General features: G+C 36.2%; 1 protein-coding gene across 1 annotated transcript in view; it reads right to left on the reverse strand.

Annotated features, from left to right (window-relative positions):
- USH2A (usherin) overlaps positions 1-14,445 on the reverse strand; it is a 983,289-nt gene that overhangs the window by 834,574 nt on the left and 134,270 nt on the right. Inside the window, exons 6-10 of the mRNA XM_060396021.1 lie at positions 8,112-8,175; positions 5,150-5,444; positions 4,065-4,249; positions 3,381-3,602; positions 1,887-1,980 (exon numbers count right to left, since the gene is read on the reverse strand). Coding sequence (XP_060252004.1) covers positions 1,887-1,980; positions 3,381-3,602; positions 4,065-4,249; positions 5,150-5,444; positions 8,112-8,175 — 860 coding nt within the window. The remainder of the gene's footprint in view (positions 1-1,886; positions 1,981-3,380; positions 3,603-4,064; positions 4,250-5,149; positions 5,445-8,111; positions 8,176-14,445) is intronic.

The following is a 14,445-nucleotide window of genomic DNA, read 5'->3' on the forward strand; positions in this document are numbered from 1 at the left end:
GCCAGCAAAGACAACCAAGGGATGGAACTTTCCACGTCACCTCTAGATCTCCAGGGAAGTGAGAAGGGCTCAAGGTCAAGTTCAATGGCCAATGATTAAATCAATCATGTGTAATGAAGTATCCATAAAAATTCTATCTGAAAAGGCTCTGAGAGCCTGCAGACTGCTAAACACATAGAGGTGCTGAGAGGGTGGCATGCTCAGAGAGGGCATGGAAACTGTTCCCCTTCCTCCTGACCTTCTCTTTGCATCCCTTCCATCTAGCTTGCTTGAGTTGCATCCTTTTATAATAAATGGTTATCTAATAAGTAGACTATTTACTTGAGTTTTGTGAGCTTTTCTAGCAAATTATCAAGCCCAAGGAGTGCATTAGGGGAACTTAGCTACAAATTAGTAGCTAAGTCGGACAGAAGTTGTAGTTAACCTGGGGACTCACTACTTGCAGTTGGCATCTAAAGTGAGTGATGTCTTCTAGGATTAAGCTCCAAACCCATGAGGTCTGTGCTAATTCCAATTAGTGTCAGAACTGAATTAAATTGTAGGACACCCAGTTGGTATCCATAGAAAACTGAATTGCTTGGTGTAGGAAAAAAACCATATATCTGGTGTCAGAAATGTGATCTGTAGTTGTAGGTAGAATAGTGTGTGTTTCCTTTTTAGAGGGATCTCAAATCTTTATCTGTTAAATATTTTCAATCAGCCCCATCACTTATCACTATTGTGCTTAGTCGCTTAGTCGTGTCTGACTCTTTGTGACCCCATGGACTACAGCCCACCAGACTCCTCTGTCCATGGGGATTCTCTAGGCAAGAATACTAGAGTGGGCTGCCATGCCCTTCTTCAGGGGATCTTCCTAACCCAAGGATCAAACCCAGGTCTCCCACATTGCAGGTGGATTCTTTACCATCTGAGCCACCAGAGAAGCCCTCACTTATAAAGAATACTTGTATGACAGAATGTCAGTACTTTTTTATGACTCATGATATGCTTCTTTCTTTTGTATTTCATATGTTTTGCTTATATAGACCCCACCTGAAATTTAGAAATATTGTTCTAATCTTTATTTTCATAAATTTACAGTTGTTTTTACATTTAATTCTTTAAGCACCTAGATTTTTGTACATGTCATGAGGTAGGCAACTTTATTGTCTTACAAATTGGCAGCCAATTGCTTCAAACACCATTTATTGGAGATGCCATACTCTTTACTTTTATTTCCACTGTAACCCTGTTTCTGCTGCTGTAACCCTCTTTCATATCATCTATCACTGATGTTTATGTTGAATATCTATTTCTAACAAATTTCTCTTAATTTTTTTTTCATTTATTTCTTATTCCTAAAGATAAAGCTAAATTTCCACTTCAGGTATGAAACTTACCCTGATGATTAGAGACAAACTAAGGCAATGTAACTTCTAAGTGACTTTACTATAGATTTTCAAATTAACTACTAATTAAAATTCCTGATATCAGCAATAAATTAAACTTGATTGATGCAATCACATAAAGATCTCTTTATATACCTTTGCACAAATGTACCCTTTAGGTGTAGCAATCTGATCCTTTTCTTAGTTCCATCTATTTATATGCCTTAAAAGTTGTTTTATAGAATATGATAATGCTGATGAAACAGGAAAAAAAAGGAAAAATAAAATCTCTGGGTTTAGTATTAGTTGTTATTTCTCCCACAGAGTATTTTTAAATAAAGTTTTCAACTTTATTCATAGCTTTCATTTTTCTCTATGAAAATGTTTTCTGAAATAATTAAGTTCATATCAATTTACTTGTACTCATAAGGAGAAGTTAGACCAAGTCAAGTTTAAAGGATTTATATTCAACATCCCACCCACGTTTTTGAGATTCCCATGCATAAACAGAGAACTCACATGAAGTCCTTCAGTGAAACTTTCCTGAGAGCAGAGGCATCTGTAGGGCTGGCTTGTTGTGTCACAGCGATTGGCATGACCGTAGCACTGACATCTGTGGACGTGAGCATCAAACAGCTCCTTAGAAATACCAGCTCAATTGTGAGTATATTTAAAGATTCATATATGTGTCCACTATACGAATTTAACAACAAGAGGCAATGTTTATTATCCAATACAAAATTCAGTTCCTCTTTAATCATATGGATAATATTCATAGCAGTTTTAAATTAACACTGAAGTATTGTAAGGATTTTCATCAATATCCAAACCATACTGTTTGTGAAGTTTATTTTCAAACTCATTCTGAGTTGTTTGTACCAATATTAACCATGTGGCAAACTGCCATGAAAAGACATTTACTGAAACTACTGAAAACACAATTGAGAATACAAAGTTCAGAATAAACTGAAGAGTAAAGTTAACACATTTCAATTCATCTTTTTCCTCAAAATTAGATGGTGAAAATTTAATAGCTATTTTTGCATTGTGCTATAACTTAACAAATAACATTTATATGTTGATATTCCAGTCTGCTTTTGAATATGTGCTTCATTCACAGGATATATCATTCTGCTGCTGCTGCTGCTAAGTCGCTTCAGTCGTGTCCGGCTCTTTGTGACCCCACAGACGGCAGCCCACCAGGCTCCCCCATCCCTGGGATTCTCCAGGCAAGAACACTGGAGTGGGTTGCCATTTCCTTCTCCAATGCATGAAAAGTGAAACGTGAAGATGAAGTTGCTCAGTCGTGTTCGACTCTTCACGACCCCATGGACGGCAGCCCACCAGGCTCCTCCATCCATGGGATTTGCCAGGCAAGAGTACTGGAGTGGGGTGCCATTGCCTTCTCCTAGCACAAACCAATTTTAAGCAGAGTTTATATATGCAGCATTTCCATGCTAGGGAGTACACTATCTTGTAGTTTTCCAACTATTCATTTGTTTAACTTTGTTCTCTACTAGAGCCAGATATTTATAAATTACTTAGAGTGTCCTATAATTTTCCTTTATTCCTTTATAGGAAAACAGATATTCCTCATAAAACTGTGAACTTATGGAGATCAAGCTCAGTACTTACAAACTAGCTGGTACTACAGTTGTAACTTCAAATCTAGCTTCTTCTCTTTGATTTCAAGAATACTTGAATATTATATTCCAGAAAAAAATAAGCAAAATATTTGGCAATTCTTTTCTAAGTTGGATTCAGGGTATCACAACTTCTAAACCAAACAGCTTTTGAAAATTGATTTCCTAACAATGTGATATTATGTATGGCAAAGACTGACATACAAATCTCCCCCCAAAATCTTAGAATAGGAAATAATTTCAATACATGGAGACTGGAATTTGGTTTCCTCTAAAAGGCTAATGTATTTTTAAATGAGTATGACAAAAATTTGTTGGAAATAAGATTCATCATGAAAAGCACACTCAAAACCTTGGTCATGAACACTACCTTCCAGTGATGGTGATTTCATTGACCCCATAGTATCTGTGTCTGGGGCTGACAGCAGTCTCAGTTGTATGGTACTGTCCATGGAAATGAAGTCGTACTTGTGTGGCCTTAACGAACTCTTGAAGTGATGGGGTAGTATAGAAATTATTGTATCCAGGACGCTGATTTTGTCCAGGTGTTAGGATGCTAAAGGTGACATTCCCACAGGAATATGGAGTAAAACTGTTGATGAAATTTGAAATCATGAAAAGCTATTCATATTTTTGACAAAGCAGACATTATAACAGTAATAGCTTGAATTCTTCATTCTTGAACACAAACATTTCATATATTTTATATACAAGCAATATGAGAGTATCCCAGAAAAAATAGTAAAACATTTCCCTGAGGACATAATAAAAATCCTATTAATATATATAACTTGGTAGCTAATCTGAAAATCAATTTTAAAGCACAAGTGAGACTGTAAGCAAGAGATACTCTATAAAGTCTTACGGGAATTTTAAATATTGTTTAAAACTCAGCTTAAGGAATAGTCTTAGAAAAATCTTCCTCAAGAAAATTGGCAGTAGAGGAAGTCTCTACCAATTTAGCTAGCCTGCATGCAGGTTACTACTGTACATTAGTCTATTCAAATTAACTCCTAAGTGCAATCAAAGATAATACTTTAAAAAACATTCATACTTGGGAAGTTGAAGACAGTTGACAGAATCAGAAGTTTCCAAATCTCCATTGTTTTTCATTCTGAAAGTGCTGCAATTTCTAGCAAAATACTGCCAATCCTCCCAATCTAGGCTGTCCTCCTTTTTCCTCTGAATCCTTATTGCTGTTGGTTGTGGACTAGAGAACTGAATGATAATATAAAATACCTGAAAATGAATGTTAATTGTCATTGAAGTTTTAAGTTTGACCCCATCAGTATAAATCAAACCACGGGAATTGTTATGTTCAAACATAATAGCTTACTTCCTTATAAAGACAATTACCAAATATTTATTAGACATCCAGAAATTCCATAGTCCTACAGTAAAGGCGACACATTCTATAATTGCATATACGTCCCTCTTCTCAAGGATTTTATAAAGTGGAAATTAATACATTTGATATAGAGACATGAACAAAATATTACTTCTATAAAGTAATTGTTATCTATTTCTTCTTACAGTTATTTACAATAAGGACTACAGTTTTTATTAATTTGTGCTACTTAATATTGAAAAGAATGTTTCCATATTTCATATGATTTTGACACAAATCTCTAGAAAATTAGGGCCTGTATATCTTTGAAATATTTTTATTTTATAGGTTACAATACACTACTTTGATAAGGTAATGGTCAGTTGCCTAATTCAGCTGTCACTTTATAGCTGGTTAAATTGTTTCCCCAAATAGATGTGTTCAAGCACTAACTCTTGATACTTGTGACTGCAACCTTATTTGAAAATATGATCTTTGCAGATATAACTAAGGGTCTCAAGGTGAGGTAATCCTGGATGTACAAGGAAGAGGGCCAAGAAAAATGGAGACAGAGATTGGAGTTATGCTGCCATAAACCAAGAAATGCCAGGAGCCACCAGAATCTGGAGAAGGCAAGGAAGGATTCTTCCCTACAGCTTTTAGAGGGAGCATGGCCTTGTCAACATTGATTTCATACTTCTGATATTCAGAACTGTAAGAGAATAAATTTATGATTGCAAAACTGTTAAATGTGTGGTAGCTTGTTGAAATATGCACAGGAAACTAACACATACCCCACTGTTACAAATTACCTGATACTGTCCATTTTCCAAATCTATGGAAATGGTCACTCCTTGACTAAGCTGGGTCATGTTTGTAAACACATGTGACACCCATGAAGTACCAATGTTGTTATCATTGACAAAAGAAAGAGGATGGGCTTCAGGATTCAGCCGTAACACCCTGTTTTTCGTTGTGTCTTCTGCATCACTAGGAATGCAGTACTGCTGTTCCAAACGATGGACACGAGGGTGGCTGCCAGGGCAACGGCAATGTGACTGGATATGCAATCTGGGTAGATCTCCGGAGAAAACTTCCTGAATCTCTCTGTAGGAGTCAAGAGGAAGATAGTAAGGACCAGTAATTCAAGAGTGACAGGACTTCTGAGAGGTGTTACCAACGACTATCAGTATCTTGATATTTTGATTTGCAGACATTTAGCCTTAATAATTTTCTAAACACAACATAAAATCAAAGTCATTCCTAGTCAAACATATGCAATCTCAAAAACTGTATATCAAAAACAGGGCATTTTTTAAAATGAGGTATAGTTGATTTACAAAGTTGTCAATTTCTGCTGTATAGCAAAGTGATTCAGTTACACATACACATACATTGTTTTTTATATTCTTTCCCATTCATAGTTTATAACAGGATATTGAATATAATACCCTGTGCTGTACAGTAGGACCTTGTTATTTATCTGTTCTAAATATACTAGTTTGTATCTGCTAATCCCAAACTCCCACTATATCCTCCCTTAAACCCTGTGCCCTTGGTAACCACAAGATACCGCAAGTAACCACAAGTCTATTCTCTGTAAAATCAGCACATTCTTAAGGGTTAATTTTGTACATCAAGAAGCATGCACAAGTCCTTGGCTGATTATCAAGATATCTGTTAAAATATAATACTTTACTGTGCCTTTTTGATTAAAAGAAAGGCAACATTAACTAAGATTGTTAAGCTGACTTATCACTATAAGTGAACAATAATGTATTGAAAATAATGAGTTATAGATAGGGTCCCCCATTCATCCATGGAAAGAATTAAGAAAATTATTTTATCTGCTGCTATTTTAGGAGAAGGGACTGGAGCCAAACCCATTTGTCAATGGTTTCCTGTGACTCATCAGTACAGATTCTGGCACCCTAAAATGCTTCAATGGCTTCAGATCATATGGACACTGCCAACAGTCAAAGAAGAATGCCAATTTCAGGCAGATATATTTAATTTTTCCATTAAGGGCAATATACTGATACAGAGCAAAATCAGTCATTCTATTTATAAGCATCTCCCACATAATGCCTTTCCAGACATTTCAGGTAGGCCAACCCCAGCAAGCCAGGTCTAAGTAGAGAGCAAGCCAGGTCTAAGTTGAGAGATCAGACTTCTCTCAGACCCCACTAAGGGCAAATGGAGGAGGCGGACACCTTTTTCACTCTCATAAAACACAGAACGGCACACCTTCTTTAAATCTCACTCATACTTTTCACTCGACATCATGCGTTGCACAGGGCCAGCAGTGACCATCCAGGTAAATGTTTATCTGAGCAAAATCTTTATTAGCGATGCTGCTCTTCAGAATTTTAGACAAAAGTGATCTAAATGATTGTGAGACGAGTGGGCATAAATCTCCCCAAGAAAGTGTTTCGGTGTCACAGCACCCTATACTCAGGCATCTCTGGATCATATAGACCAACTAAAAGCATCTGTATATTGTTAATGGACATAAGATCATCGCTTCATCTCAAGAGCAATGCCTCTCAAATTTACAAGAACTAGTTCTGTCATTGGAAATTCACCATACTAATCTACATTTCCCTTGAAGAAAAATGAATAAACATTCTTCTTCTGCAAGTGAATAAGATCAACGTATTCAAACAATGATGTAATATTATATCATCAAATCATAACTCAGGAAACAAACTTCAGAGGATATCTCAGGCTGAATTTTCCTTGAACTTTCTGAGGAGAATGGAAATATGCATGCCTTAAACAACACCTAAGAAAGATTTCCTACCTATTCTCAAGATGAAGAAATATTTCAATAAATATAGTCCAAGTCCACACAATGATTTGTTCACTGGAAATAGAAATATATAACAATACTTCAGATTACTTACTCTTTTTGTCTCGAAGTCTAGTAGTCCAGTCTCTTGAGATTTTTCTATACATCAGTATAAGTGCTCATTTCCTTTGTTCTACATTCTCTAGTACTTACAAATTCAGCAAAGCAATTTTAAAAGGCAGATATAGCGGTTTCTTAAGTATCAGAAACAGCTTCAAAGAGAACATTTAAACAAATGTATAAGGGGCTTCCCTGACAGCTCAGCTGGTAAAGAATCCGCCTGCAATGCAGGTGACCCTGGTTTAATTCCTGGGTCGGGAAGGCCCCCTGGAGAAGGGAAAGGCTACCCACTCCATTATTCCAGCCTGGGGAACTCCATGGACTATACAGTCCATGGGGTCACAAAGAGTCAGACACTAGTGAGCAACTTTCACTTCACTTTTATCCCAAATTACAGGTTTCCCTCGTGGTTTAGTGGTAAAGAACTGGCATGCGAGTTCAACCCCTGGGTCAGAAAGATCCCCTGGAGAATGAAATGGCAACCCACTTCAGTATTCTTGCTTGGGAAATTCCATGGACAGGGGCCCTTAGTGGGCTACAGTCCATGGGGTCTCAAGAGAATCAGACATGACTTAGCAACAAAACAACAACATCCTAAATTATACACTACTACTTGTTCAAAAGTCTAGTTCTCTTAGAAGAAATCATTTTCACAGAATTTGATCAATTTTATGTTATGAGTTACCCACAGAGTAGCACTAGTGAATAAAAACCATAGACTAAGCCAAAGCAAACACTATAAACATTAATTAGATGATGTTCACCAAATACTGTAAAGGAGGAAAATTCTAAAATATTCATGATATTCCTACTTAAATGAATTTATTCTTACACTTCAGGTGTAAAATTTTCAATCAGCTTACCTGTTTGTAAGTGCCACTTGGTATAATCGAAAATCTTGCATTCTTCCAACAAACTGCTCTGAACCTATAAAATATATATATAAATATGAAATCTCAGTTTTCCAAGCAATGTCTGACAAATGTTCAAGTGAAATTCTTTTAAAGCTATGAAACTTTTTATTCATATTAGTTTTAGTTGTACAGCATTATAATTCAACATCTGTATATAATACAAAGTGGTCACCACAACTCTAGTTATCACCCATCACTATACAAGTTGACACCCTCATCAGTTTTGACACCCTCTCAACCACATTCCCCTACAGTTACCAGTAAACTGTTCTCTGTATTGATGAGTTTTTTAAATTTTTATTTGGCACAGTCCAGTGTTCTCAATTCTGTCCCATTGATCTATGTGTCTGTTTTTGTGCCAACACCATACAATGTTGCTTACTATAGCTTTGTAGTAGAGTTTGAAATCAGGGAGGATGGTTCTTCCAGCTTTGTTCTTCTTGCTCAAGATCATTTTGATAATTCATGATCTTTTGTGGTTTGCTGCAACTTTTAGAATTATTTGCTCTAGTTCTATGAAATATGGCCTTGGAATTTTGAAAAGAGTTGCACTGAACTTATAGATTTTTTTGATAAGATGGAGCAGTCTCTCAGAGTTATCAGAGGTACTGTCTCCTGGGCTGCAGTCTTCACTTCGGGGGCTTCCCTGGTGGGATATATGGTAAAGAATCTACCTTTAATGAGAAGACCTGGATTTGATCCCTGGGTCTGGAAGACCCCCTGGAGAAGGAAATAGCAACCCACTCCAGTAGTCTTGCCTGGGAAATACCAGGCAAGAAGAGCCTTGTGGGCTACAGTCGGGTCTCAAAGAGTTGGACACCACTGAGAGACTAACTCTTTGGATAAGATGGACATTTCAAGAATATTAACTATTCCAATCTATGAATAATAAATAGTTTCCACTAATTTGTGTCATTCATGAGTGTCCTATAGTTTTCAAAGTACAGGTCTTTTACCTCCTTGGTTAAATTTATTCCTATTTTGCTTTTGTGGTGGTTTAGTCACTAAGCCGTGTCTGACTCTTTGCAAGCCCATGAACTGTAGCCTGCCAGGCTCCTCTGTCCGTGGGCTTTTTCAGGCAAGAATACTGGAGTGGGTTGCCATTTCCTTCTCCAGGTTATCTTACCAACCCAGGGATCAAATTCAGATCTCCTGCATTGCAGGCACATTCTTTACCAATTTGATACAATTGTAAATATGATTGTTTTCTTAGTTTCTCTTCCTCATAGTTCATTGTGTATAGAAATACAACACATTTTTGTATATTGATTTTATATACTGCAACTTGCCTTATTTATTAGTTCTAACAGCTTTTGGCTGGCAGTCTTTAGGCTTCCCATAACATGTTATCTGCAAATAATGATAGCTTTGCCTGCATGCTACAGTCCATGGGGTCACAAAGAGTTGGACATGACTTAGTGATTGAACAGCAACAACAATAATGGGTTATCTGCAAACAGCAACAGTTTTTCTTTTCTTTCTTTCCAATTTAGATTCCTTTTATTTCTTGTGTGTTGTGCTTAGTCACTCGATCATGTCCAACTCTTTGAAACCCCATGGATTATAGCCTATTAGGCTCCATCTGTCCATGAGGATTCTCCAGGCAAGAATACTAGAGTGGGTTGCCATGCCCTCCACTAGAGGATCTTCCCAACCCAGGGATCGAACCCAGGTCTCCTGTATTGCAGGAGATTCTTTACCATCGGGGCCACCAGGGAAGCAAGCTCAAGAATACTGGAGTGGGTAGCCTATCCCTTCTCCAGGGGATCTTCCTGACCCAGGAATCAAGCCAGGGTCTCCTGCACTGCAGGTGGATTCTTTATCAGCTGAGCTATCAGGGATTTCTTGCTAATTGCTGTGGATATGAATTTCAAACAATGTTGACTAGAAGTAGTGAGAGGACATCCTTGGCTTATTCCTGATCTTGTAGGAAAAGCCTTCATATTTCCACCATTGTTAGCCGTGGGTTTGTCATACATGGCCATTTTATGCTGAGATATAGTCCCTCTATAAACACTTTGCTGAGAGTCTTTGTCATAAATTAATGTTGAATTTTGTAAAATGCTTTTTCTACATTTATTGAGATGATCATATAACTTTTATTCTTCATTTTGCTGATGTGACTTATCACCTCGATTGATTTGTGGGTACTGAACCATCCTTAAATCCTTGGAATAAATCCCACTTGATCACAGTGCATGAGCCTTTCAATGTCTTGTTGGATTCAGTTTGCTAATATCTTGTTCAGAATTTTTGTATCTATGTTCATCAAAGAAGAGTTTGAGAAGACTAGGTATTTAATCTTCTTTGACTACTTCCTAGAATTCACCAGTGAGGTCATTTGGTCCTGGGCTTATTGGTTGAGAGACTTTTTTTTTTAACTGTTTTAATCTCCTTACTAGTAATTTGGCCAATAGGTGGAAGTGCTTTATATCACAGCCTTTTCAAATTCTTATAGACCAGTATGTGTACTAAGTCACTTCAGTCGTATATGACTCTTTGTAACCCCATGGACCATAACACGCAAGGCTGCTCTGTCCATGGGATTTTCCTGGCAAGAATACTAGAGTGGATTGTCATGCCCTCATCACTGACCAGTATATATTTCACTAATTACAAATGAATAACAGTAATGATCATAATTATTTCTATAAACTTGATAGGCCTTAAGTCAGAGTTTTGGCGAGCCTATTTACTGACACAACTTATAATCTCTATCCGGAATATCTTCCCCAAATCAAATTTCTCTGTAGTTTATAAACATATAAATCTATCATTTCATCAGCCCTAAATGTGATTATCATCTGTTTCCCATGTGATTTTCAGAGCATTCACATTACTGAGAAGACTCCCCATTTTTCCATTCCACTTGCTCAATCACCAAGCTTCAGGGCATCAGTTTAGGTATTCTCCAAATTAAGATTAATGCCTCATTTAGAAAACCTGTGATAAGTGAGGATAGATTGTAAACCTCCTATTTATGAGTTCTGAGTTACTCACATGTATCTGAATTACTCAGGTCCCAAAATTCCATCACCACATGAGTATTTTTATAAAAAAGTCAAGTTCAGAGCCCAGTCTGCTTTAAATTAGGTCACTTTTCAAGATATGGGTAGATATCAACTTTAAACCACACACAATTTTATCAATTCAGCAAATACTTATTTACAATGTATTAACAGATAAGCCCATGGAGAGTAGGAACAGAAAAATGTAAGAAAGCTTGTTTGTTTGTTTTAATAATAAGAAAAACAATGAAAATGGCAAGTTCTAGCTAGAGTTTAAATCATGGGGACACAAAAAAGGATATGATCTAAAGTATAATGCCTATTCAGTAACTGTTTTTAAATTAAATTTAGAGCAATGGCCAATCACCAAATGACTATTTCCTCAAATATGTTTTTTTAAACAATTCTATTTTTTAAATTTTATCTTAACAATAAGAGTTTTTAAAAATGTTTGCTCAACCTTTGCTGCAGTTCCTTGGACCTGGGACAGAGTGAGGTTATGCTAGATGAATAAAAGATGTCAAGCAGAATTAGCACACCAAATAGTTTTGAAGCAGGGGGAGATGAATGAGCAAAGAAGGGTGAGATTCAGGGGCATAAAAAGGACACGTGTTTGTGTGTGAGCTTGTGCTAGTGTGTATATATTTCTATTTCTTCTTACAATTATATTAAAGGCTATAGTTAAGAAAATAACATTTCACATATGAATATTTCTTCATGAATCTAAAGATTTTCAATTGATATACAGGAAGCAGGCTAATTGAAATAATTATAGTATTCACTTCAGTGTTGGCTGGGGACATTAAAGAGATTCCGCTATTGGCAGCACTTACTAATGAAGCAACAAGAAGTTTCTCATCATCTTCAAAGCATACTGTGCCATCAAGCAATACCCTCCCCAAATTAAAAAGCTATTGTTACAGGTTGAATGGTACTCTTCCCAAACTGCATATTGAAGTCATCCCCCAGTACCTATGAACATGCCTTTATATGGAAATAGGGTCTTTGCAGATATAATCAAGTTAACGTGATATCATTAGGGTGGGCTCTAACCTGACTAGTATCCTTGTAAGGAGAAGAAAGTGCCTGGTAGAAACACATTCACACAATGAGAAGGCCATGTGACAACGAAGGGGGGGTTTGGAGTGATGTAACTATGTAAGTCATGGAATACCATGGATTGATGGCCACCACCAGAAGTTAATTAAAGGCAAAGGATTCTCCACTAGAGGTTTCAAAGAGAACATGGACCTAGTAACACCTTGATTTCGGATGTACAGCCTCCAGAACTGTGAGACAATATAGTTCTATTGTTATAAGCCACCCAGTTTGTGGTATTTTGTTATGGAGGCATAGGTAATGAATTTAGTCAATATTTTGTACATTTAACATAATGAGTTATCAAAGAGAAAAAATATGTTATGAAAAGTATTCCATATTATCCAATTTGTTTTTTCAGTATATTTTTTAAAAAGTCTAAAACATTATATATAGAACTGCTAGGGAATGTTTTATTTCAAAGAAAATACAGATCATAACAAATAAGGGATAATCACTTCTGATTTTTGAAAATACAGATCATAACAAATAAGGGATAATCACTTCTGATTTTTGAAAGACCTAATATCCCTGAAAGCAAAATTGATGATCATTGTGATTTTCCCAAAGCTTTAATCATGGATTTAAATTATCAAGGTGCTTTCATTCTTTCTTCATTTATTCCTTCAACAAATATTTATCAGGAGCCTTTCATATGTTAGAACTTTTCATGGGTTTGGGGGATACATTAGTTAACAAAACAGGCACAAAAAGCCAAAAAAAAAAACCAACTGTGGAGCCTATATTCCAGCAGTTATAGGAACATAACAAATGAGCAACTTATATATTAAAATATGATAAATACTATGAAAATGGGGAAAATTAGAGCTACATAGACAGCATAGCTGGAATTTAATTTGGATGGTATGTTAAAGAGAGGTCTCATTGAGAGCAGAAAGAGAATGAATCATGTATACATCTAGGGGCAATATTCCAGACAGAAGTCAATGAACGTGCAGACCCCTACGCCACTATGATTGGCATACTAGAGGAGCTGCAAGAAGCCAGTACCCTGAAGCAGAGTAACAGAAGGGAGGCTCTTGGAAAACTAAGTCAGACAAGCCAGCCGGACAAGTAACTGGGTGCTGTGGTGGTCGGCAGGGGGATGGGGTAATTGGGTTCCAATTGCGAAAAGTCATGGAGCCTATTGTTAGTACTTTGGTTTTTATTCTGTGTAAAAAAGGAAGTTATTGGAGAGCATAGAGTAGTGACATGAACTCAGGTTTATTCCAAAGTGTTAAAAACAGAATATAGGAAGACAAGGGTAGAAGTAGTGAGACCAGTTAGGCTATTACAGTCTCTAAGTCAATAGAAGTCAGACTAGGGTATAGAAGTGAAGCTGTACACCTCAATATTAATAAATCTGAATTCATTTCCTGTATTTTAGCAATAGTTAAAGGGACACTTTGCTGCAGAGGGTTTGTGAAGTCTCTTTTATCACCTGTAAAATAAAGGGACTAGGTTTTATGACCTTTAAAAACAATTTTAGTGTTCAAATTTGGAATCTGAACATAGAACAATCACATCTTCTACCACAGAATTCATATTTGAAGGGAATTTTTAAAGTTTAAAAAAGTTCACTAAAGACCTAGAGTTAATGTGAATCATCCACTCCAAATAAGAATTATGATTTGATTTTGGGGGGAGAATATCATAAAATCAAGGACACAGTCATAAGAGTGAATTTTACGAATTCCTTTCTCAGTTGCCAGGTTTACAGCAACAGATATTCATTGGAATAAACAATAAAATGATTTTTCTTTGAAAAATATTCATATGGCAAGTATCAGTTAAATTACATAAACTGATCAAGTAAACAGATATGAATCATACCAGAAAATATGTAATTACTGGAAAGAAGCAGCACATCCACATTATGATTGGTGGCATAGCAAAATTACTTCAATAGGAAAACTGAGTAAATAATCTAATATATAAATCAAGATAAAAAGAGTAGTTTTGCAATAAGGCTAAATTTTTTAAAAGTCACACCAGCTGGAAAGGAAGAAATAAAATGGCCTCTATTCATGGGTAATATAATTGTCTCTTAGGAAAGCCCAGTAAATTTATACGAAAACTACTAGAAGTAATAAGTGAATTTAGCAACAAGTTGAATGTATAGAAATCAATTCAGTTTCTATACACTAGTGATGAACTACTGGAAAGAAGTTTTTAAA

The sequence above is a fragment of the Ovis aries genome, chromosome 12 (genome assembly GCF_016772045.2).
Source record: "Ovis aries strain OAR_USU_Benz2616 breed Rambouillet chromosome 12, ARS-UI_Ramb_v3.0, whole genome shotgun sequence".
NCBI classification, from domain to species: Eukaryota; Metazoa; Chordata; class Mammalia; order Artiodactyla; family Bovidae; genus Ovis; species Ovis aries.